The sequence below is a fragment of the Anolis carolinensis genome, unplaced genomic scaffold (assembly GCF_035594765.1).
Source record: "Anolis carolinensis isolate JA03-04 unplaced genomic scaffold, rAnoCar3.1.pri scaffold_10, whole genome shotgun sequence".
Classification (NCBI taxonomy): Eukaryota; Metazoa; Chordata; class Lepidosauria; order Squamata; family Dactyloidae; genus Anolis; species Anolis carolinensis.
In genome coordinates this window covers 22180340-22205290 of record NW_026943821.1, presented here as the reverse complement: position 1 = coordinate 22205290, position 24951 = coordinate 22180340, and the positions used below count along the sequence as shown (strand labels likewise).

General features: G+C 42.1%; 1 protein-coding gene and 1 long non-coding RNA gene across 2 annotated transcripts in view; one reads left to right on the top strand and one right to left on the bottom strand.

Annotated features, from left to right (window-relative positions):
• LOC134293875 (uncharacterized) overlaps positions 1-2599 on the bottom strand; it is a 23676-nt gene extending 21077 nt beyond the window's left edge. Inside the window, exons 1-2 of the long non-coding RNA XR_010000854.1 lie at positions 2475-2599; positions 824-1013 (exon numbers count right to left, since the gene is read on the bottom strand). This is a non-coding gene — a long non-coding RNA (uncharacterized LOC134293875). The remainder of the gene's footprint in view (positions 1-823; positions 1014-2474) is intronic.
• Positions 2600-2658: 59 nt separating this feature from the next.
• On the top strand, positions 2659-23231 carry psmb2 (proteasome 20S subunit beta 2). Its single transcript, XM_003229220.4, has 6 exons — positions 2659-2891; positions 6921-7043; positions 7712-7782; positions 19085-19247; positions 21378-21427; positions 23016-23231. Exons 1-6 carry the CDS (start codon positions 2801-2803, stop codon positions 23121-23123), a joined length of 606 nt encoding a protein of 201 aa, XP_003229268.1. The 5' UTR covers positions 2659-2800; the 3' UTR covers positions 23124-23231.
• Positions 23232-24951: the final 1720 nt, after the last annotated feature.

The following is a 24951-nucleotide window of genomic DNA, read 5'->3' as shown; positions in this document are numbered from 1 at the left end:
ATAGAATCAACTGGATTTACTTACAGGTTGACTCTGCATTCAACAATGTGTTAAATGTGTGTGCTTTAGTCAGATTAGTCAACAGGATTCCTGTGATAAGGAGAATAAGGGAGGTAGTAGTGTACCAGCAGAATAATCAATATCCAAAATGAAACAACTGGTCCCATGGTATCCCTTAGCAGAGAAACAAAGAAGATTGTTCAGTTGTACTGTTGACTTTTTGTAGTTTCTTCATTGTGATCTTTTTAACATACAAGCTGCCTTGAGTCCCAGCATTTTGGGGGGGGGGGGGGGGGATGGGATATCAATATATCAATATAGTTGGCAACGACTGCGATGATATTAATATAGTTGATCCTTTGCTTTTGCAGGGTTGACCTCTGCAGATTTGATTATTCAGATTTGATGAACTCCCTCCAAAGGCTCCTTCTTTGGAGGCTTCTTTTTTTAAAAAAAAATTATTAGTTTTCTTAAAATACATCCATACATCAATACCTTCAATACTTATATTTCTCTCTTAATTCATTGCATCAAAGATATAAATATATATATCTTGTATGCTGTTTCTTTTCACCTCTGTGCCCCCCCCCCCCCCCCGAGCCATTTCAATTTACATTCTCTTTCCAAATTACCATTTCTTCTTGTGGAGGTAATTTCCCATCTATTTCTTTTAAATCCTTCTCAATAAATTTCCCCCAAACCTCGTCAAAGTCATTTTCCTTCCATACCCCTTTCCTAACTCTTAATCTACATGTTAACTTATCGTTTATTGCTAATTTCCATAGTTCTTTATACCATTCTTCTATTTGTATGTTTATTTTACCTTTCCAGTTCCTTGCTATCAACAGCTTTGGAGGCTTCTAAGCAGAGGCTGGATGGCCATCTGTCGAGAGTGCTTTGACTGTGCTTTTCCTTCCTGGCTGATTGGGGCTGGACTAGATAGCCTTTGGGGGGTCTCTTCAAATTCTTTATTTCAAATACTAACATCTCATCACATATCATGGTGAGAAGTTCTGCAACATGGAGAAGGGAAAGAGAATGACAGACATAAAAAGTGGAGAATGAACAAACTTGGGGCAAACATTTGTGTGGCTAAGTTCAGCAAAGAAAAAATGACATGAAAACATACAACATCCAAACTAGAGAGAGATGCCAATGACTCACTATTGAGTCTAGATATACCAAGGTTGCCATCTCTAATGGGAATGAAGTTCATATCCAGACACCAGCTTCCAAAGATAAACTTCTTCAAAGACTACCTATCTCCAGGATGGACAACTCTGGTGGGTCTTGGGACCAGCCTCCCAACCTTGAGATCTTCTGGGCCTTATGGACTACCAAAATGCTTCCCGCAACCCAGAAACAAACTTCTTATATTAAATAAGTGGCCTTTTAAATATTAAACACTGCAGGGCAGCCTTCCAGGAAAGTCATCTAACCTCCTTTTAAAGGACAGTTCGTGAAGTCTAATAAATGACCCCAGGGTAGAATTTTAGCCTAATACATTGTCTCAAAAGATCATCCATCCTTGAGGCTCCTGGCAACATATCTGTTCTCTTTTCACCTACAGGCAAAGGCAAAAGCCATATGGCTTTTAACTGCTTGCGGCGAAACAATTTTAAGACGTTTCTGCAATGGATGCAATTTGAATTATTTTTAATGTAATTAGTTGTCCAAGCGTTGTTTTTAATTTTTTCCCTATGTTTTTGGTTTGTCTTTGGAGAGCATGGGGCCCCTTGAGCAGAGTAAATACGGTTCAAGGCAGAAACAGTGAAAGACCTTGTAAAATCTAATAACATTGAGGATGCCTCATAAATGTGGGCGAAACGTCAGGAGATAATGCTTCTGGAACATGGCCAGACAGCCAAGCCTCGCTTATCCAAGCTTCTGGATTATCCAAGCCATGTTTGCAGTCAATGTCTTCAATATATCGTGATATTTTAGTGCTAAATTCGTAAATACAGTAATTACAACATAACATTACTGCGTATTGAACTACTTTTTCTGTCAAATTTGTTGTTTAACATGATGTTTTGGTGCTTAATTTGTAAAATCATAACCTAATTTGATGTTTAATAGGGTTTTCCTTAATCCCTCCTTATTATCCACTATATTCGCTTATCCAAGCTTCTGCTGGCCCGTTTAGCTTGGATAAGTGAGACTCTACTGTATATATATATATATGGGTAGATATAATCAAGCTGTGGGTGGCTGAATCTGTGGATGAAACGTCAGGAGAGAATGCTTCTGGAACATGGCCATACAGCATGGAAAACTCACAGCAATCCAGTCATGAAAGCCTGAAATCTGGAAATCTTGTCTGTTTGAGGCAAGTGTGAATGTTGCAATTGGCCACCTTGATTAACACCGAATAGCCTTGCAGCTTCAAAGACTGGCTGCTTCCTGCAGTTCATTTTTAAAGCATTATTATTGAATTATTCTTAAATAGTAAGAACAACAGTCATAATCGGTACCTCGCTTTTCCCTCAAGAGAAAGAGAGACTCCACAACCTTCACAACCTCACAGTTGGAAAACCTGCCAAAAATGTCAATATTGACAAGAGGGGGTGAAATCCCGCGAGAGCCGCTTAGATCTCGCGAGAGCAGCGTTAAAGGGCGGAGTTTGGAAAGCCAAGCAGGCGAAGGCAAAGACTACGTGACTCGGAGGGCTGCGTTCAGGCCTTCTCGCGAGAGGACGCGCGTTGGGTGACGTCACTGAGCCGCGCCGCGGAAGACCGGCTTCCTGCGCCGTGCCGCTGTGTCATCCTCGCCGCGCGTTCAGCTCTCCCGTCACGTCGGAATGGAGTACCTGCTCGGCATCCAGGGCCCGGACTTCGTGCTGGTCGCCGCCGACACCGTGGCCGCCTCCAGCATCGTCCACATGAAGCGCGGTAGGTGGGCCTGGCATTTTTTTCCACAGAGTTACCTCAGTTTGGCACCGCGTTGGTGCCAAAACCGCTTTAATTCCACAGTGTAGACCAGGCACGGGCCAACTTGGGCCCTCTAGGTGTTTTGGACTGCAACTCCCACCATTCCTAACAGCCTCAGGACCTTTCCTTTTCCCCCTCAGCCGCTTCAGCACCGGTTCAGGACCTCGAGAGCCTCCTTAGCAATAGGTGGAAATTCCACAGTGTAGACCAGGCAGTGGGTTAAACTGCTGAGCTGCTGAACCTGTTGACCGAAAGTTAGGCGGTTCAAATCCAGGGAGCGGGGTGAGCTCCCGCTGTTAGCCCCAGCTTCTGCCAACCTTAATAATAATAATAATAATAAAACTTTATTTATACCCCGCCACCATCTCCCCAACGGGGACTCGGGGCGGCTTACATGGGGCCATGCCCAAAACAATACAATGTAAACAGCATTTAGCTGTTCTAAAACATGCAAATGTGAGTAGATCAATAGGTACCGCCCCGGTGGGAAGGTAACGACGCTGCAGGCAGTCATGCCGGCCACACGATAATAATAATAGCAACTTTATTTTTATATCCCTCCTCCATCTCCCCGAATGGAGCCTCCAGTGGCCTAGGGGATAAAAGCCTTGTGACTTGAAGGTTGGGTTGCTGACCTGAAAGCTGCCAGAGCGCGGATAAGCTCCCTCTATCAGCTCCAGCTCCATGCGGGGACATGAGAGAAGCCTCCCACAAGGATGGTAAAACATCAAAACATCCTGGCGTCCCCTGGGTAATGTCCTTGCAGACGGCCAATTCTCTCACTCCAGAAGCAACTCTGGTTGCTCCTGACACGAAAAAAAAAAAAAAGCACGAGGAAGAACTTCCTCACTGTGAGAGCTGTTCGGCACTGGAACTCTCTTCCTTGGAGTGTGGTGGAAGCTCCTTCTCTGGAGGCTTTTAAGCAGAGGCTGGATGGCCATCTGTCAGGGGTGCTTTGAAGGCAATTTACAACATTTTTACCCCGCCTTTCTCACCCGAGGGGACTCAAGGCGGCTTACAACAACTGGCAAAAATTCAGTGCCCAAATACAATCAATAAAAATCAACAATACATCTAAAACAATTAACCATAATTGATAAAAACACATATACAAGCTTAAAACATATAGTTACTTAACTTATCGAAGAAGGGGACAATAAACATTTTTAAAATTTCCTGCTTCTCGGCAGGGGGTTGGACTGGATGGCCCTTCAGGTCTCTTACAACTCTATGATTCTATGATTCTGCCAACTTAGCAGTTTGAAAACATGCAAATGTGAGTAGATCAATAGGTACCGTTCAGATGGGAAGGTAACGGTGCTCTATGCAGTCATGCTGGCCACATTACCTTGGAGGCGTCTACGGACAATGCCTGCTCTTCGGCTTAGAAATGGAATGAGCACGAGTCCCCAGAGTCTGACACAACTAGACTTAACATCAGGGGAAAACCTTTACTCTTACCTTTAGACCAGACATAGGTCAGCTTGGGCCCTCCGGGTGTTTTGGACGTCAACTCCCACAATTTCTAACAGTCCAGGTTTCAGCGGTGGCTAGGGAAGCTTTTGCACAATTAAAACTTGTGCTCCAGCTGTGCCCGTCCCTTGAGAAGCCAGACTTGGACACAATGATCCACACTCTTGTTACGTCTCGTATAAACTACTGTAACACGCTCTACGTGGAGTTGCCTTTGAAGACTCTTTGGAAGCTTCAAGTAGTACAGTGGGTGGCAGCCAGATTGCTATCTGGAGTGGTGTACAGGGAGCACAAAACCTCTGTGTTATGTCAGCCCCCACTGGCTGCCAATTTGCTTCCAAGCACAATTCAAAGTGCTGGCTTTATAAAGCCCTGAATGGTTCTGCCCCAGCTTACCTATCAAAACACATCTTCCTCTATGAACCAGGACAAATGTTAAGATCTTCTGGGGAGGCCCTGCTCTCAGTTCCACATCTTTCGCAGGTGCGGCCGGTTGGGGACGAGAGACAGGGCCTTCTCAGTGATGGCCCCTCGACTGTGGCACTCTCTAATGATGTGAGATCAGCTTCCTCCCATCTCGCGTTTAGAAAACAAATAAAATCCTGACTTTGGAATCGGATGTTCGGAGGCTAGATACAATGCAATAGACAGCTGTGAATTAATGTGACTGTAATTTGAATGACTCATGGACTCTGATTACGGACTATGTGGTTGTTTTAATTTCTGTTTTAAATCCTGTTTTAATTGTATTTATGTTATTGTTTTATGTTTAATGATTTAATGTTTTCTGTGCTCCTGCACTCTCTACTTAACTCTATGCTCTCTCCATTCCATCCTCTCCATTAGAGGGTCACCTGCTGACTGCCCTAGACATTCCGATTATAATTTTTAAAAGTTGTATATCAGAATATATATTTATGTACTGTATTGGAGGCCCCTAGAAGAGTTAATGGGGTTACCACAAATCAAAGCTGATTTGATTACAGTTACTAGCAATAACAAAGGGACGGAGCTTCCTAAGAGCATAGTGATAATAGGAGGAAAACTGAGAAATTTTGATTAAGGAGGAGACAAGTGACACTGAAAGGTGAGAACCGATGACGTTGGGAGAAAATACAAAAGCTTTTCAGATATTTATAAATTCCTTTTTTGTTAATGGGGTGAGAAGTTTAATCACCTGATCATCTCTGCCAAAAAATACATTCTGATAGTAAAATGTTCCTCAGTGGGCAAAGTATAGTAGTGTTAACAATGATTTTTATTTCTTACCTGCCTCTCCCTATGCATTGAGGCAGGGAACAACAGACTAACATGCAGCATCATGATGAACAAACCAAGCCAGTATGTTGTATTGTTTTCCTCCTTTGGTTGTGGATTGAGCAGCACTTTGCTTGTTGGATCCCTGTCAGCATAAGACCTCCTGTTGCTTGCCAGCTCGATTTATACTTAGAGAGAACTTACAGTGTAGAGGCTCACATTGTTCCTGTGTAAAGAAAAACTCTGCTTAGTGGTCCTAAACTCCCCAGTGCAGAAGTTTTTTTTTTGGAAGTACTTTTAAGAGCTGCAAAATAGGCTGCTAATCCTGTTAAAGGATTATGACATATCAGAAGCTTTTCAACATATCCTCCAGGGAAGATTATTCAATCACATTTTCTAAACAGAAAATGAAAGTGAGATACTGATATGGAGATTCTGTGTGAGAGAGAGCTATTTTACCAGAACAAGTTGCTCCTGGATAATAGATACCTACGTTTAGCTATTATCTAGTTAATGCAGGCTGGGGATAAAATAAGATTGGGGTGATCATCAGTGACCCCGGTAGAGTGGATTTCTTCGGATTGTTTGTCAAAGTAGTAAGGGCTTACCTTGATTTTTTAAAAAAGAAATTCAAAACAATCCTAGAAAGCAATATAGTTTAATAATTTCAATCACTGACTATTTTTCATCCTTTTCTAGGGGACGCTTAGCTTTTTCAAATTGTAGTTCAGATTGATTTTATTAATATTGTCAATTGTTCTGTCATTTTTACTAAATCTAGTAGATTTAATAGTTTTCTGTGTAGTGGACCCTCCAGATCTATGATTTCCAGCAACCACGGATCGTCACATTCCATATTAGTAAGTGACAGTGAAGTGAGCTTTGACATGCTGAAGCACTTGAGTTCACATCACTGCCATTTACTAACATGGAGCATTATCACCTGTATTTTTTTGTATCCACTGTGAGTTCCCAAACTAAAACTCTTCAGAGATGGCAGGCTCACTGTACTAACAAAAACTGATGTGCACGGTAGGCCTGAGGATATTAGTTTGAACCAATACATTGTCTTGTCCTGTTTTGTAATTAATCCTCATACAACCAAATCTCTTTACACTTATATTTTCCCAGAAATACTGACTTATCACAATGAGATGACTATGATCTCTGCTGGAAGAATGTTTCCTTTCTCTTTTGCTCTGTCTGAACTTTATGCTGATAGTGGGGTGTTTTTCTCCTCTTTTCTCTTCCCTGATTTAGATCATGACAAGATGTTCAAGATGAGTGAGAAGATCTTGCTCCTCTGTGTCGGTGAGGCTGGTGACACTGTACAGTTTGCAGAATACATCCAGAAAAATGTCCAGCTCTACAAGATGAGGAATGGTGAGTTGGTCATGCTGACTATGGGGATGTTGGCTGTGTAGATAGGATCACTTTGAGAAGCCTGGGATTTCTCTGTGTAGGGCAGTCTTACCAAATCTGTTTATCAAGTTGGACAGATCTCAAGGGTTGGGAACCCCACTGACCAGGGGTATGCGGAAATCCCACTGCATCCCTGCAAAAAAAAAAAAAAAGAGCTTTTTTTTTTTTGCGAGGTCCCTGTTTTACCTTGTGGAGAGAATTTTTTTTCCAAAGTTGCTTCTTTTTTGAAAAACCCCCTTCTTTTAGCATAAAAGAATCTGGGGCAATAAAAATGAAGTTCCATGTTATCAAGGTCATATCCGTGAACTCTTAGTTGTCTCCTTGCCATTGTTTTTCCTTTTGTCACCATAGCCCTGGAAAAGTGCATAGTTTAAATGCTTTCCTTGTTCCCAGATGGTAAAAATATTTAATGTCCACAGGCAGAGCTGCAGGGGCTTGTTTTTCCCTTCCGTGTCTGTTGTGGTAATACATCCCAGCCATGATTACAAGACTTATTCAAGAAATGAGAGGAATCTTGTTCTGTGCTCAACAACAGAAGGAGCAGAAATTGCCATACAATTTGAGATTTTCTGGAACAAGTTTTGATTTGCCATAGACTATTAACAGTAATGTCCTTTTCTCACTGCCAGGATATGAGCTGTCTCCAACTGCGGCTGCCAATTTCACACGCCGGAATCTAGCTGACTATCTGCGGAGTAGGGTAAGTTTCCTTGCTTGCATATCTCGCATTTTTCATAAACTGAACTTGTTTGGACTTCCCACTTCTGCTTAATTCTCTTCCAATCACCCTCACGATCCAGGTGGTTGTATTTTTTGTGGTTCTGTAATGATTTGAACATAATGGGTTGCCAAGACATGAGTGGCTTTTAGTTAAAACAGAACCAGGGTGTTTTATGTATTTAACACTAACTTGATGTTCTAACTCAGTCAAACCTCTGCCTTTGATTTCATCTATAAATTTGTTTTTGTTTTTTTCAACTCTGAGAGAAGCTGGCTTTTTTCAGAAGTTGGAATCTGTAGCTGGAAGGATATTCTTGTTCAATGCTGCTCTGAAATAATTAGCATTTAATTTTTTTTGTCACATCTGGATGTCACAGCAACATGTTCTTTGAATACAGGAAATGTGTGTGTGTGTATTCCAAGCTGAAATGGAGCTTAAAATGGGTCCGTGGAGTAGAAAAAAAGTCTGTGTATTTCATGTGTGAGCTGGAAGCAGGCAGCTATTTTTTAAAGTGCACATTCTGAGAATGTGACTGAGACACCATTCATCCCAGCACACCCCAATTTATTTCAAACATGTGGCCACTCCTATACACCTGCTCTGAACTAGACAGCACTATTGCTGTTGGGTTACCAAGAAAAAACACATCAGATTCATCTCAGCTTTCGCCCTTCCCTCTCTTGTATGTCTTTACTTCATCAGTTTTCACCCAGCTCTTTTTGATGCAATTCTTGATCTGTTTTTCTGTTAGAAGGATAAAATACATACAGACATGTGCCCCCTCATGATTCAGTGCTGCAGGGCAGAAAACGCCCAGTAAAAGTGGAAACGACATGTGACCACCCCTCTTTGCCTCCTATTTTGGGAGACTCTGATATCTCAGTGCCAAGATGTTTTGCAACAGGGCCTGGCTTAGTAGTGAAGTCCATGTTTTACACCAGAAAATCTCATCTCTAACACTTCCAGGTTGGCTTGAAATAACCCACCTCTCCTCAGCTTGGGACAGGTACAGCGAACTTAAAATGCACAGATGAAACATAAGACGGTTAAAATACATGTATTAAAAGACACTGAGCAAAGATTAAGACACATTAAAATCATGCATACCAATGTTTGGATTAAAACTGACTCTCTAGGTCTGCTAGATGACATAGGTCTTTAATTCTGTTAGAAATTTAGCTGTAGAATCTCTTTGAGCAGCTCATTCCATAGTCTAGAGACGGCCGATGAAAAGGTTTTCTGGGTTACCATTGCTGGTCAGTATTTGGCTGGTTGAATTAAACATCCCTCCGGTGATTTAAGTTGTTTAGGGCAGATTATATTACATTTTTGGGGAGGCGCACATGTCCTGCAGGCCACGTTTTGCCCATTGCTGAACTAGATGATCAGTCAAGATCACCTGACATGAAATCCAGGGTGCCAAAAGTGACCTGCAATAATGAATCATTTCTTGCCAAATCCCTAGTAGCATTCACACCCTAACCCTGTTCTTGCAGTAAAGAGACTTGTTGCATTTTGATTTGATGGGTTATTAAACGTGCAAGGCAGGTTTCCCCCATCTGTAGTACTGTTACTTGCAGAGTGAAGGATTCCTTCCCTCCCCCAGCCATAGCCGGGAGAGAGGAAGGAATTAAGCCATTTAAAAAAACCCGAGATAAGGCCCTCAGTTCTCATGCAAATGTGCAGATTTCGTTTAATCTCTTTCCACGAACAATTTAGTCAAGTCAAGTTGTTTGATGTGCGGAGCCAAACAAGCTCCTTTTGTCAACATGAAGCATTGCGTCAGTATCATATGAAGCTGAGCTTGGGGTGGATTCGTCTGTCTACATGCATAGACACAAAGCATCAAACGGCAACTGATTTTTCCTGGCCCGTTTGTAATTAACCCTTAAGACCACTTCATCCTTCTCTGGCTTTCCAAGCCCATGAGTGCTTTCTAGATTTCTTTCTTCTTTTCGTACTTACTGGATATTACCTTTGTTTCTATAGCAGGAGGCTCTATTTATATAAATCTTCCAGAATCGCAAAAGGGAAGGCTTTATTTTGTGCACACAATGTGTCTATTTCTCTTAACTATTTATATTAAAATAGGACCTCTAATAATTTGACTCCTCATCGGATTCCTAACAAAAGCCTTAAAAGGTACTTAGTTCCTTGATTATGGCTGCTGCTAATTTAAATGGGTCCAGCATTTGGATTATGAGGTCGAATTTCATGTTATTGTTTTGCTACAGTTACCATTTCTGGCCTGTCTCTTTGTTACTGCTACCTAAAGTGGACGCATTGAATCAAGTGAAACATACTTTGGTTTTGTCTTTCCAAGTTCACTTGAATTTAGGGAATGCTATTTTGATAAGGGAGTTGATTATTAGCTATTAGTCTTGTGGATTTGTATAGAATCACTATCTGTTCCTGTTTCTTTCATTCATAAGGCTCTATTTTAGTTTAAGCACCTCTCCTGAAAATGGACACATTTCCAAATGAGCTTTTCTGTTCAGGGGCCGAAAAAACAAATATTTTCAGCCCATTGGCGGCAAAGTGCCAGAGCCTGCCAGGGCCTACAGCTGAGCGCTAAGTACCAAGTGTACAAGTACCAAGTAAGAGGCACTCGGCACTTGGCACACAGCTGTGGGCCCTGCCAGGCTGTAGGCCCTGCCTTGGAAAGAGTGTGTGTGGTGAGCAGGCCCAAAGCGCCTGTGCTTGCCAGGGCCTGCAGCTGAGTGCCGAAAATCAGTCGACCAAATGCTTACCGTTCCCACTTTCCTTTCATTTCACTGATATTTCCATACTGGATGGGGTGTACAGTTTTGTGCATTCTGAATGAACAAAACAGTACAAAAACATGAATTAAACACATAAGATGGTAACCGGGCCCATGACTATTAACTTTCATTCTTTTTAGGTCTCAGTTGTAATTCTAGAGAATAATTAGCTTATGCCCATGACCTTTTTATTTGGAGAGATGCTTAGCCAAATGGCCACAGTTGAATGAATCTCTCTCCCTCTCTATTACATGAGAAATTTAAGCCTGATTTGAATGATCCTGATGTCATGTTCTTCCCAAATGTATAGAAAAATACTTTTACAAAACAGTATAGTATACGCATAGGGAGGTGAAAGAGGACAAAGCCTGTGGAGAGCAGTCTGATGGTTGTTTTGTGATGTGGATGATTTTCATTTTCTCCTTAGCAGGCCTTGAGATTTGATGTGTCCCCCCCCCCCCCCCCACACACACACACACAATCACGCAGTTGCTGAACCTTCTTTTCTCAGCCCCTGATGAGGTGAAGTGTCACCTCCCTCACCACAAAGTGACATGACCTTTGGAGCAGATGGCCCAGGTGATGCTGGCATGGCGCTTCCTCACTAATGAGGACACTGTTAATGCGCCTCTCACTTTGCAAGCGGAGGGGGCTTCCAGGATGTGACTTGGCGGGATGCATGCCTCCTCCTTCCTCCCTGTGCCAGGTCCCTTGAGGCCTGGTCCTGCCTGCCGTTCCCTCTCCTTTTCCCTCCTTGCTGGGCTTTGCCTTCTAGCTCACCTGCTCCAGATGGGCCGCCCAGCAGGGAGAGCACTGGCAGAAGCAGATGTGTGTCTTTACCGGAGGTGAGACCTTGTGCTCTTACAGATGGCAGGGCCCCCTCTGGCAAATGATGCACTTTGACACCATGATTTGTGCCACTTGATGGGGGAGCGGAGGCGACTTCCGTCTTCTCTTCATATTGGTATGAAATAGCAGAAAACCTTCTGCTTTGGAACATCTAATATCAGAGGAAATCTCTTACCACCCTGGTTGTGGTTGGTTTGAAGAGCGGGCTTCTGTTTTCTAAATGGTTGCTCTCGTTGCTACGTTCTTTAATAGTGTGTTTCCAAAGACACTTTTTAAAATAAGGGGAACTTTTAAGTATGATTTTCTGAGTTCAGCCTTCCTTTGAAGCACATTAAAACTATCTTGCATGGTTAACCTGTAATGATGGGATGACATCATGCACACACAAATAAAGAAAGAAACTTAGGGGAAAATTATAACACTACATAACATGATTTTTCTTCCTGGGTTATAAATGTCATTTCCTAATTGGTTCTTTCATAAAGACATGGGGAATGTTTATTAAACTGCAGCACATTTTGGTCTAGTTTTTCAATGAATATCTCATAGAGTCTCAACCAATCCAACATAGTTTGTGGCGGCCAAAAAAATGAAGTTTCTGGACTATGACAATTACTTTCAAAGTAAGTATCGCGCAAGTAAACAGGAAATAACACTTTCAAACCAGGAATTTTTTTCAAATTTTGTTACATAGTGTAATTTAAGTGAAAAAAGTAACAATACAGATTGTTTAAGAAAGGGATCACTTCTTCTATTGACAATTAGTTGTCTCTTCTTTTTTGTCAATTGAATGTTTTTATGTTCATGTTGGAAACTGCCCTGAGTCCTCTCGAGGAGATGGAGCGGTATATAAATTATTATTATTATTATTATTATTATTATTGTAGGAATAATTATTATGTGCCCCATGTCTCTGGCTACTTGATGATGGCATCCAATGAATCTAACACTGCTTCTGCAAAACAAAGCCACCAAAGCTATGATAGAAAATCACAATTGCATAAAAACAGATCTAAAGAGTAGGAATCATTGGCTAGAAGTCAACTATGGCGGCAGTGAGCAGAATGAAGCTTTCCATCTGCTATTGAATTGCAGCTCCTAGCATTCCTTGCATGGGGGGTGCATTGGTAGCGCCTTGGTGCTAATTGCCGGAGAGAGTGGGTGCCCCCACCAGGCCCCCTCCAGCCACGTGATTCGAATCACAAGACGTCTTAAAACTGGGCTTATAGCCCTCGGGGCTCAGGATGACAGAGTCATGCTGTCTGCCTTTGTACACATGAAAGTGGCGCATCATCCAAGGGTTGATGATGAAGTGGGCTATAAAGCTCTGGTGGAGTTGGCCTCTTAGGAGAGGCACGTGTTAGGCAAGGCATGTGACCCATGGCTGCCTTTGAAAGTTGGATGGACAGAGTTGACGGCTTGGATATTAACATGTTGAAAATGTTTTTAAAGCATCTGTACAGAGCTGCTCTTGTTCTTGGTATCTCGGAGCTGTTTTGGCCCTGCGGGATTGAGATGCTCTTTGATCCAGGACGTGAGGAAGTTGAGGGGCTCCTGAGATTTTGGAACAGGGGAGCAGATATGGCAAAAAAAAGACATGACAGAGTCTTGCACCATGATGACTTGGTTGCTATTCCCCCCATGAGACAACTAAGTCCCATGATTATGTCGTGATTTGGGAACTTTTGGCTAAAGCCCAGATATGATGATAGTTTCAAAATGGGTCTGTGCCTTCAAGTTGTCAGTTGGCTTATGGCAACCCCATTAATTCTTATTTTATGAAACCTTACTTTAAAACAGATTAAAAAGAGGGAGGTCCCTCCAACTTTGTGAAGCAAAGTCTCACTTATAGAGCTTCAAGCTCAGCCAGGATCATATGGAAAGGTATAATCCTTCTGATAGCCAAAGTGTGAATTGTATGAGGATTTGCAAGCTGGGTCCATTTTGGTGGCTTTCTTGAGCCGTCCAACATGCTTAGATGTGTGGGGCTTTTAAAATCACTTTTGTCCCCTTTCCATCCTGGCTTAGTTTGTGTGTTAGTCAATCAAGTCTGTTCAGAAACCTGGCAGTTGTTTTTGGCTGCACTATGTGAATATATGCATTTCTAATTGCTCCCTTTCTACAGAACCAAACACTCTGAATCTCTCAAAGTATGTACATCGATTTCTCTGGGTTATTCCAGAGACAGTCTTTTCTTTTTTTCTTTTCTGCATGCCTTAAAGCCAACATCGAATACCCTTGTGGTCTTAGAAGCTTGGACCATAGCGAGAGCCAAGTCAGCCTGCAAATTTGCTTTCAGTTCTACTTTGAGGAGTAATTTAATGCCAAGTAATTTAATGCCAAGTATCCCTAATGGAGGTTTTGATACAGATGTTATGCTTTAAACTCAAATTATCTCCAGAAATAGAAGCGGGGGGAAATAGCGCAAGGTTCTAGGAGGCTCTCTGATTCAAGCATTGGGTTGGTCTGAGGTCTCATGGAATAGTGATCTCTGAGGAATATTATTCCACGTAATAATGAACCCCATGTGGTTGAATGTGTGTCAGTTTGAAAGCAAATAAGCAGTGATCAAAAGATGGTGGTGTTTACATCATCCAGCAGTGGGGGGTTCCTTAAATTCCTGGAATAACATATGATTCGAATGGACGAGAAGTTTTTTAAAAAGTGAAAAGAACCTCTCTATCTCTTATACACAAACCTAGTGCCCTCTAAAGATGTTGGGCTGAAATTCCCATAATGCCCCATTCAACTGGGAGTTGTAGCTGGTATTTCTATACATCTGCAGATTGAGAAATAGCAATACAAGCATCATTTTGGAGACGTGTCCACCATCCTTTCTCAGTCTTGAAAAAAATGCAGAGTCTAAGCAACATAATTAACTTGTAGGGATACATGACACAGCAAGGAATGCCAAGATGGATGTTTAAACCACCTCTCCTTTATTCCCTGCTCCACAATTTCTCCCTCTGAGTATCCTAAACTCATTTTACTGCCTCATCATACTAGAGCATGAACACTTTAAATCCAGTTTCTGCCTCCTGCAGAATTCTGGGGTTTGTAGTTTGGTGAGGTCCAGGACCTGTCTGGCTGAGCTGTTTAAAGCCCCCTCCCTAAAGTGGATTTAAAGTGGATTTAAACTGGATCCAAGCTCTAGTGTGATGAAGTCCTTAGGGGTGTGTGAAGATGCTGCGGATCCCAATTTTCATTTTTAAAAAACTAAGCAAAACGGTGACATGAAAGTATGACGTTTTTAGAGGAGGAAAGTCTTCTTACTTGGGGTTAAATAGTGGGAATTTGTTCATTAGTGTTCCATTAACATCTGAAGTTGGTAAGGAAATATAGGAACTTTTTTTAGAAGGGGGAGAATCTGGCCCGTAGGCTTTCTATGGTTGGTGAGAGTCCCCCTTGCTTTTTTAAAGATGTCAAGTGTGGAAAGCTGCACATTTTCCCTGAGAGTGAAATTAAGAGGGAAATTTCCAGCATGATTTTTTCCCCTTTCCTTGACTTTTGATGTTTTATTCAGCTAGCGGCGAAGTGTGGAAAGTTTGGGAAGGGGCTGTAGCATTGAAATTTCACTCATGGTAACTGAATCTTCTTGATATTAACCGTTCTTGAACAGCCACTGTTCTAGTTTGGGCACAGTCTTGGTTGCAGCTTTTCACAGATTTGGTTGCATAGATTGCAGATCTGCGTCAGTTAATGAAGTTGACATGTTCAGGGGCATCCCTTATTTACCAGAAAAAAAATTGGAACCAGAGGCAGAAACAACATGGAAACTATAGGGGTAATGTCTCACACCAAAAAAAAATTCACTAGACTTTTTATTCAAAACTAGCATATCCTCATGTGAAATAAAACAGGTCAGCAAAGAACAGTACACACAACATAAGCAAAGTGAAGCCTTTTGAACCTTCTAGAGACCATTTGAAGACTTTTTCCAAAATATATGCAGAGATTACCTTTTTTCCCCTCAGTCTCTACTTTCCTTCTGATTCCAGTTTTGGTGGTATATTTATGATAGTATTATTCAAGTACAGTAGAGTCTCACTTATCCAAGCTAAACGGGCCGGCAGAAGCTTGGATAAGCGAATATCTTGGATAATAAGGAGGGATTAAGGAAAAGCCTATTAAACATCAAATTAGGTTATGATTTTACAAATTAAGCACCCAAACATCATGTTATACAACAAATTTGACAGAAAAAGCAGTTCAATACGTAGTAATGTTATGTTGTAATTACTGTATTTACGAATTTAGCACCAAAATATCACGATATATTGAAAACATTGACTTCAAAAATGGCTTGGATTAACCAGAAGCTTGGATAAGCGAGGCTTGGATAAGTGAGACTCTACTGTACATCGTTCACAGTCAAATGTAATATTCAGCAGTTTGTAATTCTGGTTTCCCCCCTCCTTTTAATGAACTCGATCACTTTCTCCGATGTGGTGCCCTCCAGTTATGTTGGTCTATAGCTCTCATCATCCCATGTGAGTTGGCCATCCAAAACAGCTGAAAGGCACCAGATTACAAAATACTGGTCTTCTGTGTTTAAAGGTTTATTCAACAACACAACAAAAACAGAAGCAGATGCCGATATTAAAAAGAGAAAATATAAAATGAAACACTGTGGAATTAAAAGCAGCACAAAACATATATCAGTAAAAGAAAGGATTAGCAAGAAAGAGCAGGAAAGAGAGGAAAGTCAGTTGAAGAGCCTGAACTCCAGATTCCAGCATAGAGAGAATGAGAGAAGCCAGATCATAGATCTTAGGGCAACCCTAAGTCAGAAACAATGCACACAACAGCAACAACAACAGCAATCGTAATTTATCTTTAATTATACCTTTACTTTGAAAGTGAGGTGCTAAAAACCTGTATGCAGCCCCAAGAGATTTAGCCTATTTAATTTCAGTCACTTGTTACTGCCAGGTTGTGCAGACCTGTTCTGGATTGTCTCAATCCACCCATCCCAACAATAACAACCAGGAATGTAAATATGAGTATGTTTTATGCATAGCCTTGCAGTATCTCTTCCCCTGGACTCACCCACATTAACATTTCCCCACCGACATGCGTCTCCTGACAACAGTACATTTAATTATAGGTGGCACAGCCTTGGCCTGGGTCCAAATGGGGAGGGAGGGTTGTCAGATCTTCTCGTTGTTGTCCTCACTCAGTGGGATGCCTTTCTCGTTGCGTCTCCCCTCTTCTGCGACTTGGCTTCCGACAGATGTCACACCACTGCTCAAGCCTCCTTGTCTCTGCTCTTGTTGTGTGTTGCGTGTGTGGGGTTGTCACACACCATTCCCTCCAGCGGTAAAACTAGAAGGATTTCACACTCCTTCCTTATCTTATCACAGCCATTATTTTAAATTGAAAAGCAGAAAAACAATAGATGCCCACCTACTTACCTTTTTCCACACATAATATCCCTTTTTTCTTACTAAGAGCAGCATTGTGGTGACATTGTTTTGACATCAATTTGTTTTACTATCCTTCTTCATCTAGCTGTACATTAAGTGAAGCCCCTATATGTTTGACAAATCAACAATTGTAACATGTAACTTTAATTGCATGAGTCTCAATTCCACAGTGAACCTTCAGGTTGGTTTTACCGCTTTAAGAGAGGAAAAGTGAGATGGATGGATGGATGGATAGATAGATATATACATACATATATACATACACACACAACTATATGATGGGGAATTTTGGAGTTCAGATCTCATTCATCCGTGGCATTTGGTGGAGAAGTTGTGCCCCTTTGTGCCTCCCTCACAAGGTTGTTGGTGCGCATGCAATGATCAAATCCTCTCCAGGATAAGAATCACATCCACCTCAACCAGCCAAACTTTGTGAGAAGGATGCAAGACTAGGCTGAGATCGTACAGCACAAATCTCTGTCATTGGTTATGCTTTGCAAGCCTTATGTTGAGTGGTGTCTTTGCATAATGAATGCTCATGCATGGCAGCATAGATAAGTAGGACACTGTCAGAGCTCAGACGCATTTCTTGAGAAGGAGAACATGACATTGTTGTGTTCTAGAAGACTTCTCTAATAATGCAAGGGTTGGCTTCCTTTGGACGCACTTGCTGCCCCCCAAACAGCAGGAAATAGGGGTTTATGAGATTTTGGGGGTAGATTGCACCATCTCCTACAGTTGGCTGCATTAAACAGAGCATTTCTGATCAAGTTGTCACACATCTGCCTGGCTCTAATGAGTTTGTCCATCATGTATGTATGTATGCTTTGACAACTGGCACTGACTCAGGTGAAAAGTTGTGTGTTTCGAAGCCATGTTTGTGACCCAGAACCTGACTCTCCAATTACAGTACAGCCGCCACTCCGGTTTGCCAGCTCCTGGATGTGCAAAATGCTCAGGCATAAATCAGGGGGTGTTAATACAGGCTCATTAAATCGGTCAGGCGGGAGTAGCTTTCCCCCCTCCCCCAGGTTCTTTTCAAAAAGCAAATCTTTTTCTTGCTGTGGAGGTTTACTTCTTAATTTTTATTTTATTTAAAACCGTCTTGTTATTGTGGGTTATGGGGGAATGTGGTTTGCAATAACAGAAAGGAATCTTGCAAGACTGAAAAGGATCAGCTTCTGTTTTTCATTCATGCTTACCGTGGTAAAATAGGATTTTTTTTTTTTTAAAAAAAAGTAGAATGGCATTTTGGGACATTGTCTGGTCTTTTGGGAATTCCAATGCATTGGGGCTTAGGTTTGGCAGAAGGGTTTGCGCACTTTGTATTTCTTGAACCCACCATGGCTCTTGGGACACATCATGCCACAACATGAGTCATAGGAAAGGAGGAGAACGCTTGAGACAGTGGGAATGAGGAGGAGGGGAGGAAGAAGACATTGCTGAAATATTATTGTAACTGTTATACCGTGTTTCCCCGAAAATAAGACAGTGTCATATTAATTTTTGCTCCCAAAGATGTGCTAGGTCTTATTTTCAGGGGATGTCTTATTTTTACATGAAGAAGAATTCATATTGATTGTTGAACAAAAAAATGTACAGTAGTTGTCACCACAAACCAGCATAACCAGACAAACTGTGAATCCTATCAAGAATTTCTTGTTACTACCACTATTTCCATGTACATTTACCAATCCTGCATGCTCTGGTATTCTGTTTGGCAGGCACTGGGCATGCTTCCAAACAAAAACTTTGCTAGGTCTTACTTTCAAGGGAGGCCTTATATTTAGCAATTCAGCAAAACTTCTACTAGGTCTTATTTTTCGGGGATGTCTTATTTTCGGGGAAACAGGGTATATGTGTTTTATATTGTAAGCTGCCCTGAGTCCCCGTACCGGGTGAGAAGGACGGGGTAGAAATGCTGTAATTAATAAAATAAAATAAATTGCAAGCTGATAGAGGCACAAAGTCCTATCTGATCTTCAAAGCAAAACATTTAGATTCTTCAGCCAAACGACATCCCAGGATCCCATGTGATGTAGCCTTAGCACTTGAATCATACCACTGTAGCATAAGTCATCCCCATCAGTAGATATGATGCAGAAGATGGTGGTGGAATACAGAGTAGGATTTGCCCCAAACCCTCTCCCCCAACCCTGTTTTAATCCAAGCTCAGTGAAGGCAAAATATTGTTGCCTAAGATATCTAAAGGTTGTGACTTCTTCCTTTTCCTCCTCGCTGCAGACTCCGTATCATGTCAACCTGCTCTTGGCGGGTTACGATGAGCACGATGGGCCCACCCTCTACTACATGGACTACCTGGCCTCCTTAGCAAAGGCCCCTTTCGCAGCCCACGGTTATGGAGCGTTCCTCACCCTCAGCATCCTTGACCGCTACTACAAACCAGGTAGATGGGACCCTTTGCCTCAGGGGGCCTTGTTCCTCCTTGATTAGCTCCTCTTTTGCATTGAATCCCTGCTCCTTAAAGTGGTAAAAGGCAAGTGTAGAGATGTGGGAGTAGTACCCAAATTCTGAAAATCTTGGCAGGACGGTAAGATAGGCTTTCCGGGTGTCTGCAGGCAAGTTTTTAGGGGTCTAAATGCCTCTTTGACTCTCTATTTTGTATAATTTCTAACAAATTCCACAAACAAGGGGCACGCAACCGCATCGGGGATCAATTACATGCACCCCTCCATGGACCTCAGTTCTGGAAATCAAAACCAGAACTCATCCTGGTTCCGGCCCTTTGGTTTTGACTTTTTCTCTGTGCTTTTTTGGGGGCTGGGGGGGCTGAGGGATTGTTTTCAATAACCAGCTGCTCCCAGAGGCCTCCAAGAGTGAACTTCTTCAGAGGGCAGAGTTCAGGGGGAAGTTAGTCACAACAAAAGCTTTGTGGCTTCAGTTTCCTTGTGTCTGAGCTGTATGGTCATCAAAGGCTTGCTTTAATCCAGGGTGTGTTATTCAGACTTGGCTCTCCCATCAGGATAAGCATGACTACGTTGTGTTGGCATCCTGTTGGTGACATAGGAAGGTATAGTCAGAAGTCCTTATTCAAAATTATTCCCTATCCGTGCCATTGATCTGTGCTTCCTAAGACTCTGTAGTTGCCAAGTGAGAGTGAAGTTGTCCAGGAAGTGTCCAGCTGTAGGCAAACACACAAAGAAGCAGATACCCTCTTTAGATCAGTTTCTTTTAGGTGGTCACTTTGTCCCTTTAGAACATTCCTGAAAAGGAAGCGACCTGGAATCACTTTGGTACACCTCCTTTTTATAAAAAGCACTCTCTAGGGGCTAAAATGGCCCAGGAAACATGGTAAAATTATTTGTTAAACCTTTAGTAATACAGTACTTAATTATTGGCACATGGGAGTAGCTGGATATATTTTTTTGCTGATGGCTTGTGTCATTTGCAAAAGCAACTCAACCGCCAAAATGGTTAAAACACCCCTGATTTCCAATTTAACACATTAGTTTCACTTCCAAAGCATGGATGCAAGTTTGATTTTTTTTTTCGTGTCAGGAGAGACTTGAGAAACTGTAAGTCGCTTTTCGTGTGAGAGAATTGGCTGTCTGCATGGACGTTGCCCAGGGAACGCCCGGATGTTTAATGTTTTACAATCCAGTGTGAGGCTTCTCTTATGTCCCTGCATGGGGAGCTAGAGCTGACAGACGGGAGCTCACCCCACTCCCCGGATCCGAGTTTGAATAATAGTGATGATAATAATAATAATAATAATAATAATATCCAAAATAATTCGTGCAAAAATACATCACACAGTCCTAGACACTTGGGAAATGTTCAGCTTGTGATTTTGTGATACGAAATCCAGCATATATATCTCATTTGCTGTGTCATACTGTGTCTGTGTCAATAATAATAATAATAACAATTTTATTTATATCACATCACCATCTCCCAAAAGGGACTCAAATGCTTTAACTCTGAATTTGAACTATCAGAATTGGTCACCGAGGACAAATTTTGACTATTCCTTCTCAACAACGGGGCATCTTTTCCCCAAAGGAAGCAGGCTCAATGGCAATGATTATTGATCAGCAATGAAACCATTTTGCTTCTACGTGAGAATAGCTGGGGCACTTGGCAAATGTGTCACTTCCATTGTTAAAAACGAACACCCAACAGGGAACGTAGCTCTGGAAACTTCGGCCAATCCCCCATGCACACATACGCACTCCTCTGAGTGCTTTGCAGCCAACCTGGGACAGATGGAGCTGATTTAGGCCCCTAATCATCTCAAGAAGGCGGCCATGTCCGGGCCCTTCCCGAGCCGGAGCCCCTGGCCGTGGGAGGCAGGATCCTGAAGGCTTCCCCTTGCGCTGGAACGAATCAATTTGGGACACCTCGTTGGGCAAGCGAGCCGGGGCACAGGTGATCCGCCGACATGTGGAACGAGTTTCCTCGGAGCTGGGAAAGGGGGTTCTCATTCCTTATTGCTAGACTGAAAAGCTCTCCAGACTTTTTTGGAGACATGGAGCTGCTAATCAAAGCTGTCTGTGTCTCTTTCTTCATCTCCCAGGTATCACCCGAGAGGAAGCCATAGAGGTTCTCAAGAAATGTCTGGAGGAGGTGAGTGGCCCATGTTTGGCTTTCTTTGTCTGGGCTGGCATCCTGGGCCTCGGCTTTATCTTCTGCCCTGTTTTGCCAGGAGGAGGAAATAAACACAGAGCAACCAGATGTGAAATTTGCTACTGGGGAATAAGCCTTCCTGTCCCACCCCACTTGGTTGCCTTCATGTTTTCCAGACTGTGACATTGCGATTCCGCCCTCCTCCTGTTTAAAAAACAAAAAGCAGGTTCTTCCATATTTAATACTTAGAACCGGTTCTTCTGCCTTGTTTTCTGGCTGGTTCATCTGTTACTTAAATGGGGGGTTGGTATCAAACGTGTGAGACTTATATGTTTCCGATTAGAGTTCAGAATGCTTTCCGCGGATACGTAGGACCTTGGTACTTTGAACTTGACTATTCACAAAAGCCGCTAAGGCCTGAATGATTTCTTCTGAAATATTTGTGCCCATAGTTTCAAGTTGTAACCTTGTTAACTCGGCAGCTTGTGTCCAGGTCGAGTAGCACCTTTAAATATATATATATATATATTTGGATTTTGGGATACCTGCTTTTCATATAAGTATGTGATGAGATGTAGCCTCCAGTGGCACAGCGTATTAAACCGCTGAGCTGCTGAATTTGCTAACCTAAAAGTCGGCGGTTTGAGTCCGGGGATCGGGGGTGAGCGGGCTTATTTATTATTATAAACATATTATTATTATTATTATTATTATTATTATTATTATTATTATTATTATTAGGAGCCCCCAGTGGCACAGCGGGGTAAACCGCTGAGCCGCTGAACTTGCTGACCTAAAGGTTGGCGGTTCAAATCCTGGGAGTGGGGTGAGCTCCCACCTGTAGCCCCAGCTTCTGCCAACCTAGCAGTTCGAAAACATGCAAATTTGAGTAGATCAATAGGTACTGCTCCGACAGGAAGGTAACAACGCTCCATGCAATTATGCCGGCTACATGACCTTGGAGGTGTCTATGGACAACACTGGCTCTTTGGCTTAGAAATGGAGATGAGCACCAACCCGCGGAGTCGGACACGACTAGACTTAACGTCGGGGGAAAACCTTTACCTTACCTTTATGTAATGAGATAGTTTGGACCCCCCTAAATATATATACATAATTAATTTATATTTCATATAATGTAGCCTGAAGGTAATTTGACACAATGGTTTCACTGTCTCCACCATCCATATGAACAGTTTTGGATTTTGAAGCATTTAGGATTTCTGGGTACTTTTTATTGTTATAGATCAGGCATGGGCAAACTTGGGCCCTCCAGGTGTTTTGGACTACAACTCCCACAATTCCTAACAGCCTACCGGCTGTTAGGAATTGTGGGAGTTGTAGTCCAAAACACCTGGAGGGCCCAAGTTTGCCCATGCCTGGGATAGATCGTTCTAATCTCTTTAGAGAGCCAAATCCAATTTACCTTGGGCTTTCTGACATAAACAACCTCTTCCTCCAAAGTCTACAAATTAAAATACAGCATGTTAAAAAGATTAGCATTAAACAGAATCAAACTATTGACATTTAAAACATTGAGATAAAAATAATAAGCAGCGAGATTAATCAAGAGTAATTCTCTCAACAGCTCCAGAAGCGCTTCATCCTGAACTTGCCTTCCTTCAACGCCCGGTTCATCGACAAAGATGGCATCCACGAAGTGACCAACATCCCTCTCCTCAAAGCAGAGGCCTGAACCTCCTTCTTCCCACCTTTTTTTTTTTTGGCTTTTTGTACTTGTTGGAAACCCAGAGCTCAGTGTATTGCACTCTGCAAATATAAATAAAGGTTGACTCTTACAGTACTCTTTTATTTTTTTATTCCAGATCGCCCAGTTGTGAGACATAAATCCAGTAATTCCCTTCACATACTTGCTCATGCCTTTGTGGTCAAAATATTGCGTTGTGTGTTTACCTTTGCCTATGGCAGTTGTTGCGGTGCAGAACTGCTATAATTCTGCAGTGTGCATTCAACCTAGGAGACCGGGATAGGTTTGAGAGGAGATTCATAAGTGTTCCATGATTGTAAATAAATGATATTTACTTCTGTTTTAATACTTGTATATTTATATCTATATATATAAAAGGGTAATGAAATTTCGGCCTGGGACAAAACAACAAAACTACACATCCCAGAAACACTAAACTTGGCAGCACAACCCCTCATCCATGCCTCTACGTTCATACAACAAAAAGAAGAAAAATAAAGTCCTAATTAGAGGGAGAGGACTAATTGTTTTTATCTAATTGCTGCCAGTTAGAAGGCTAAGCTCCACCCACTTGGTCTCCTAGCAATGCACTCAGCCCAGGGGACAGACAGAGTTAGGCCTCACTTAGGCCTCTTATTTATTTATTTATTTATTTATTTGCGACATTTATATACCGCCCTTCTCACCCTGAAGGGGACTCTTCCACATTGCCTATAAAATACAGATTATCTGATTTTAACTGGATTATATGGCAGTGTAGACTCAAGGCCCTTCCACACAGCTATATAACCTATTTATAATGGACTTAATGTAAGGTAAAACCTTTACCCTTTACCTTAACTACCACCAGTCCCTCAATACTTTATTTCCCATACGACCATACTTCGCCACAGCAACGCGTGGCCGGGCACAGCTAGTATTTATATATATATTTATAAGTTGTATTGAAATGCTTTTAGTGTAATAATCATAACACCAAACAGTTGCAGATGGGCAGATCTAACCTGGTTGCCATCCAAAAGAATTTTAATGGATAAGTTGCATAAAATCTTGCATTGTTTTGCCCAGAAAAATGTTGGGACCGACGCGTCCTTTCATGCGGAAATGATTGACATACCTGCTGCCTGTCCCTAATAAAAGGGTTAGAAGACACTTAATTTATCAATGGAATTTGATCATTCGGGGAAAGGACTGAATGCCCCGAAGGCTCAGCGGTTGACGCACTCGCACATTTTTCTGCACCAAAAACATAGGGGTTTCCTTTTGGTGGGTTGTTTTCGATCTCCAGCTTGAGCGACGGCCTTGTTTCGTCCAGATCTTTGTTAACAGAATTAGCCCTTCAGGAAGTCGCCGATGCTTGTAATTCTAGAACAGGGGGGCCTTTTCGTTTCGAAACAAGAAAAACAAAACAAAGAAGGAAGGACAAGTAGGAGACATCTCAGCCTTGCGATTTGGGCCTTTCCTCCGACAGCTGGCTCCGGTTAAGCTACACGAATGGACTTATTGGATAACTACCTAATGGCACATTAGCGCCGAACCAAAGGGCTTAAAAATGTCACTTTCCATTTGTGGAGACGGCTGGGTTTCACGCCGAGCGGAACGGCGGCCCGAGAGTCAAAACGAGACGTTCGGAATCAAGAGCTGAAACTGGATCAATGCAGGAAAGAGATGGTGGAAACTATACGAAAAGAATGGCACAATTTTGTATTTCAAATGGGCAGAAATTTGAAACGAACTTGGAAACAAGTTGCTCGTTGCCTTAATAGAAACGGACACATTCATTAATAGAAACGGACAAGTTAACAACTCCGTTGAA

Bases quoted from the DNA above. Each gene is read 5' to 3' on its own strand.
- psmb2 (XM_003229220.4), top strand. From the start codon at position 2,801: ATGGAGTACCTGCTCGGCATCCAGGGCCCGGACTTCGTGCTGGTCGCC. The intron at 7,783-19,084 runs GTAAGTTTCCTT...TCCTCGCTGCAG, and splicing joins CTGACTATCTGCGGAGTAGG to ACTCCGTATCATGTCAACCT. The intron at 19,248-21,377 runs GTAGATGGGACC...TTCATCTCCCAG, and splicing joins TGACCGCTACTACAAACCAG to GTATCACCCGAGAGGAAGCC.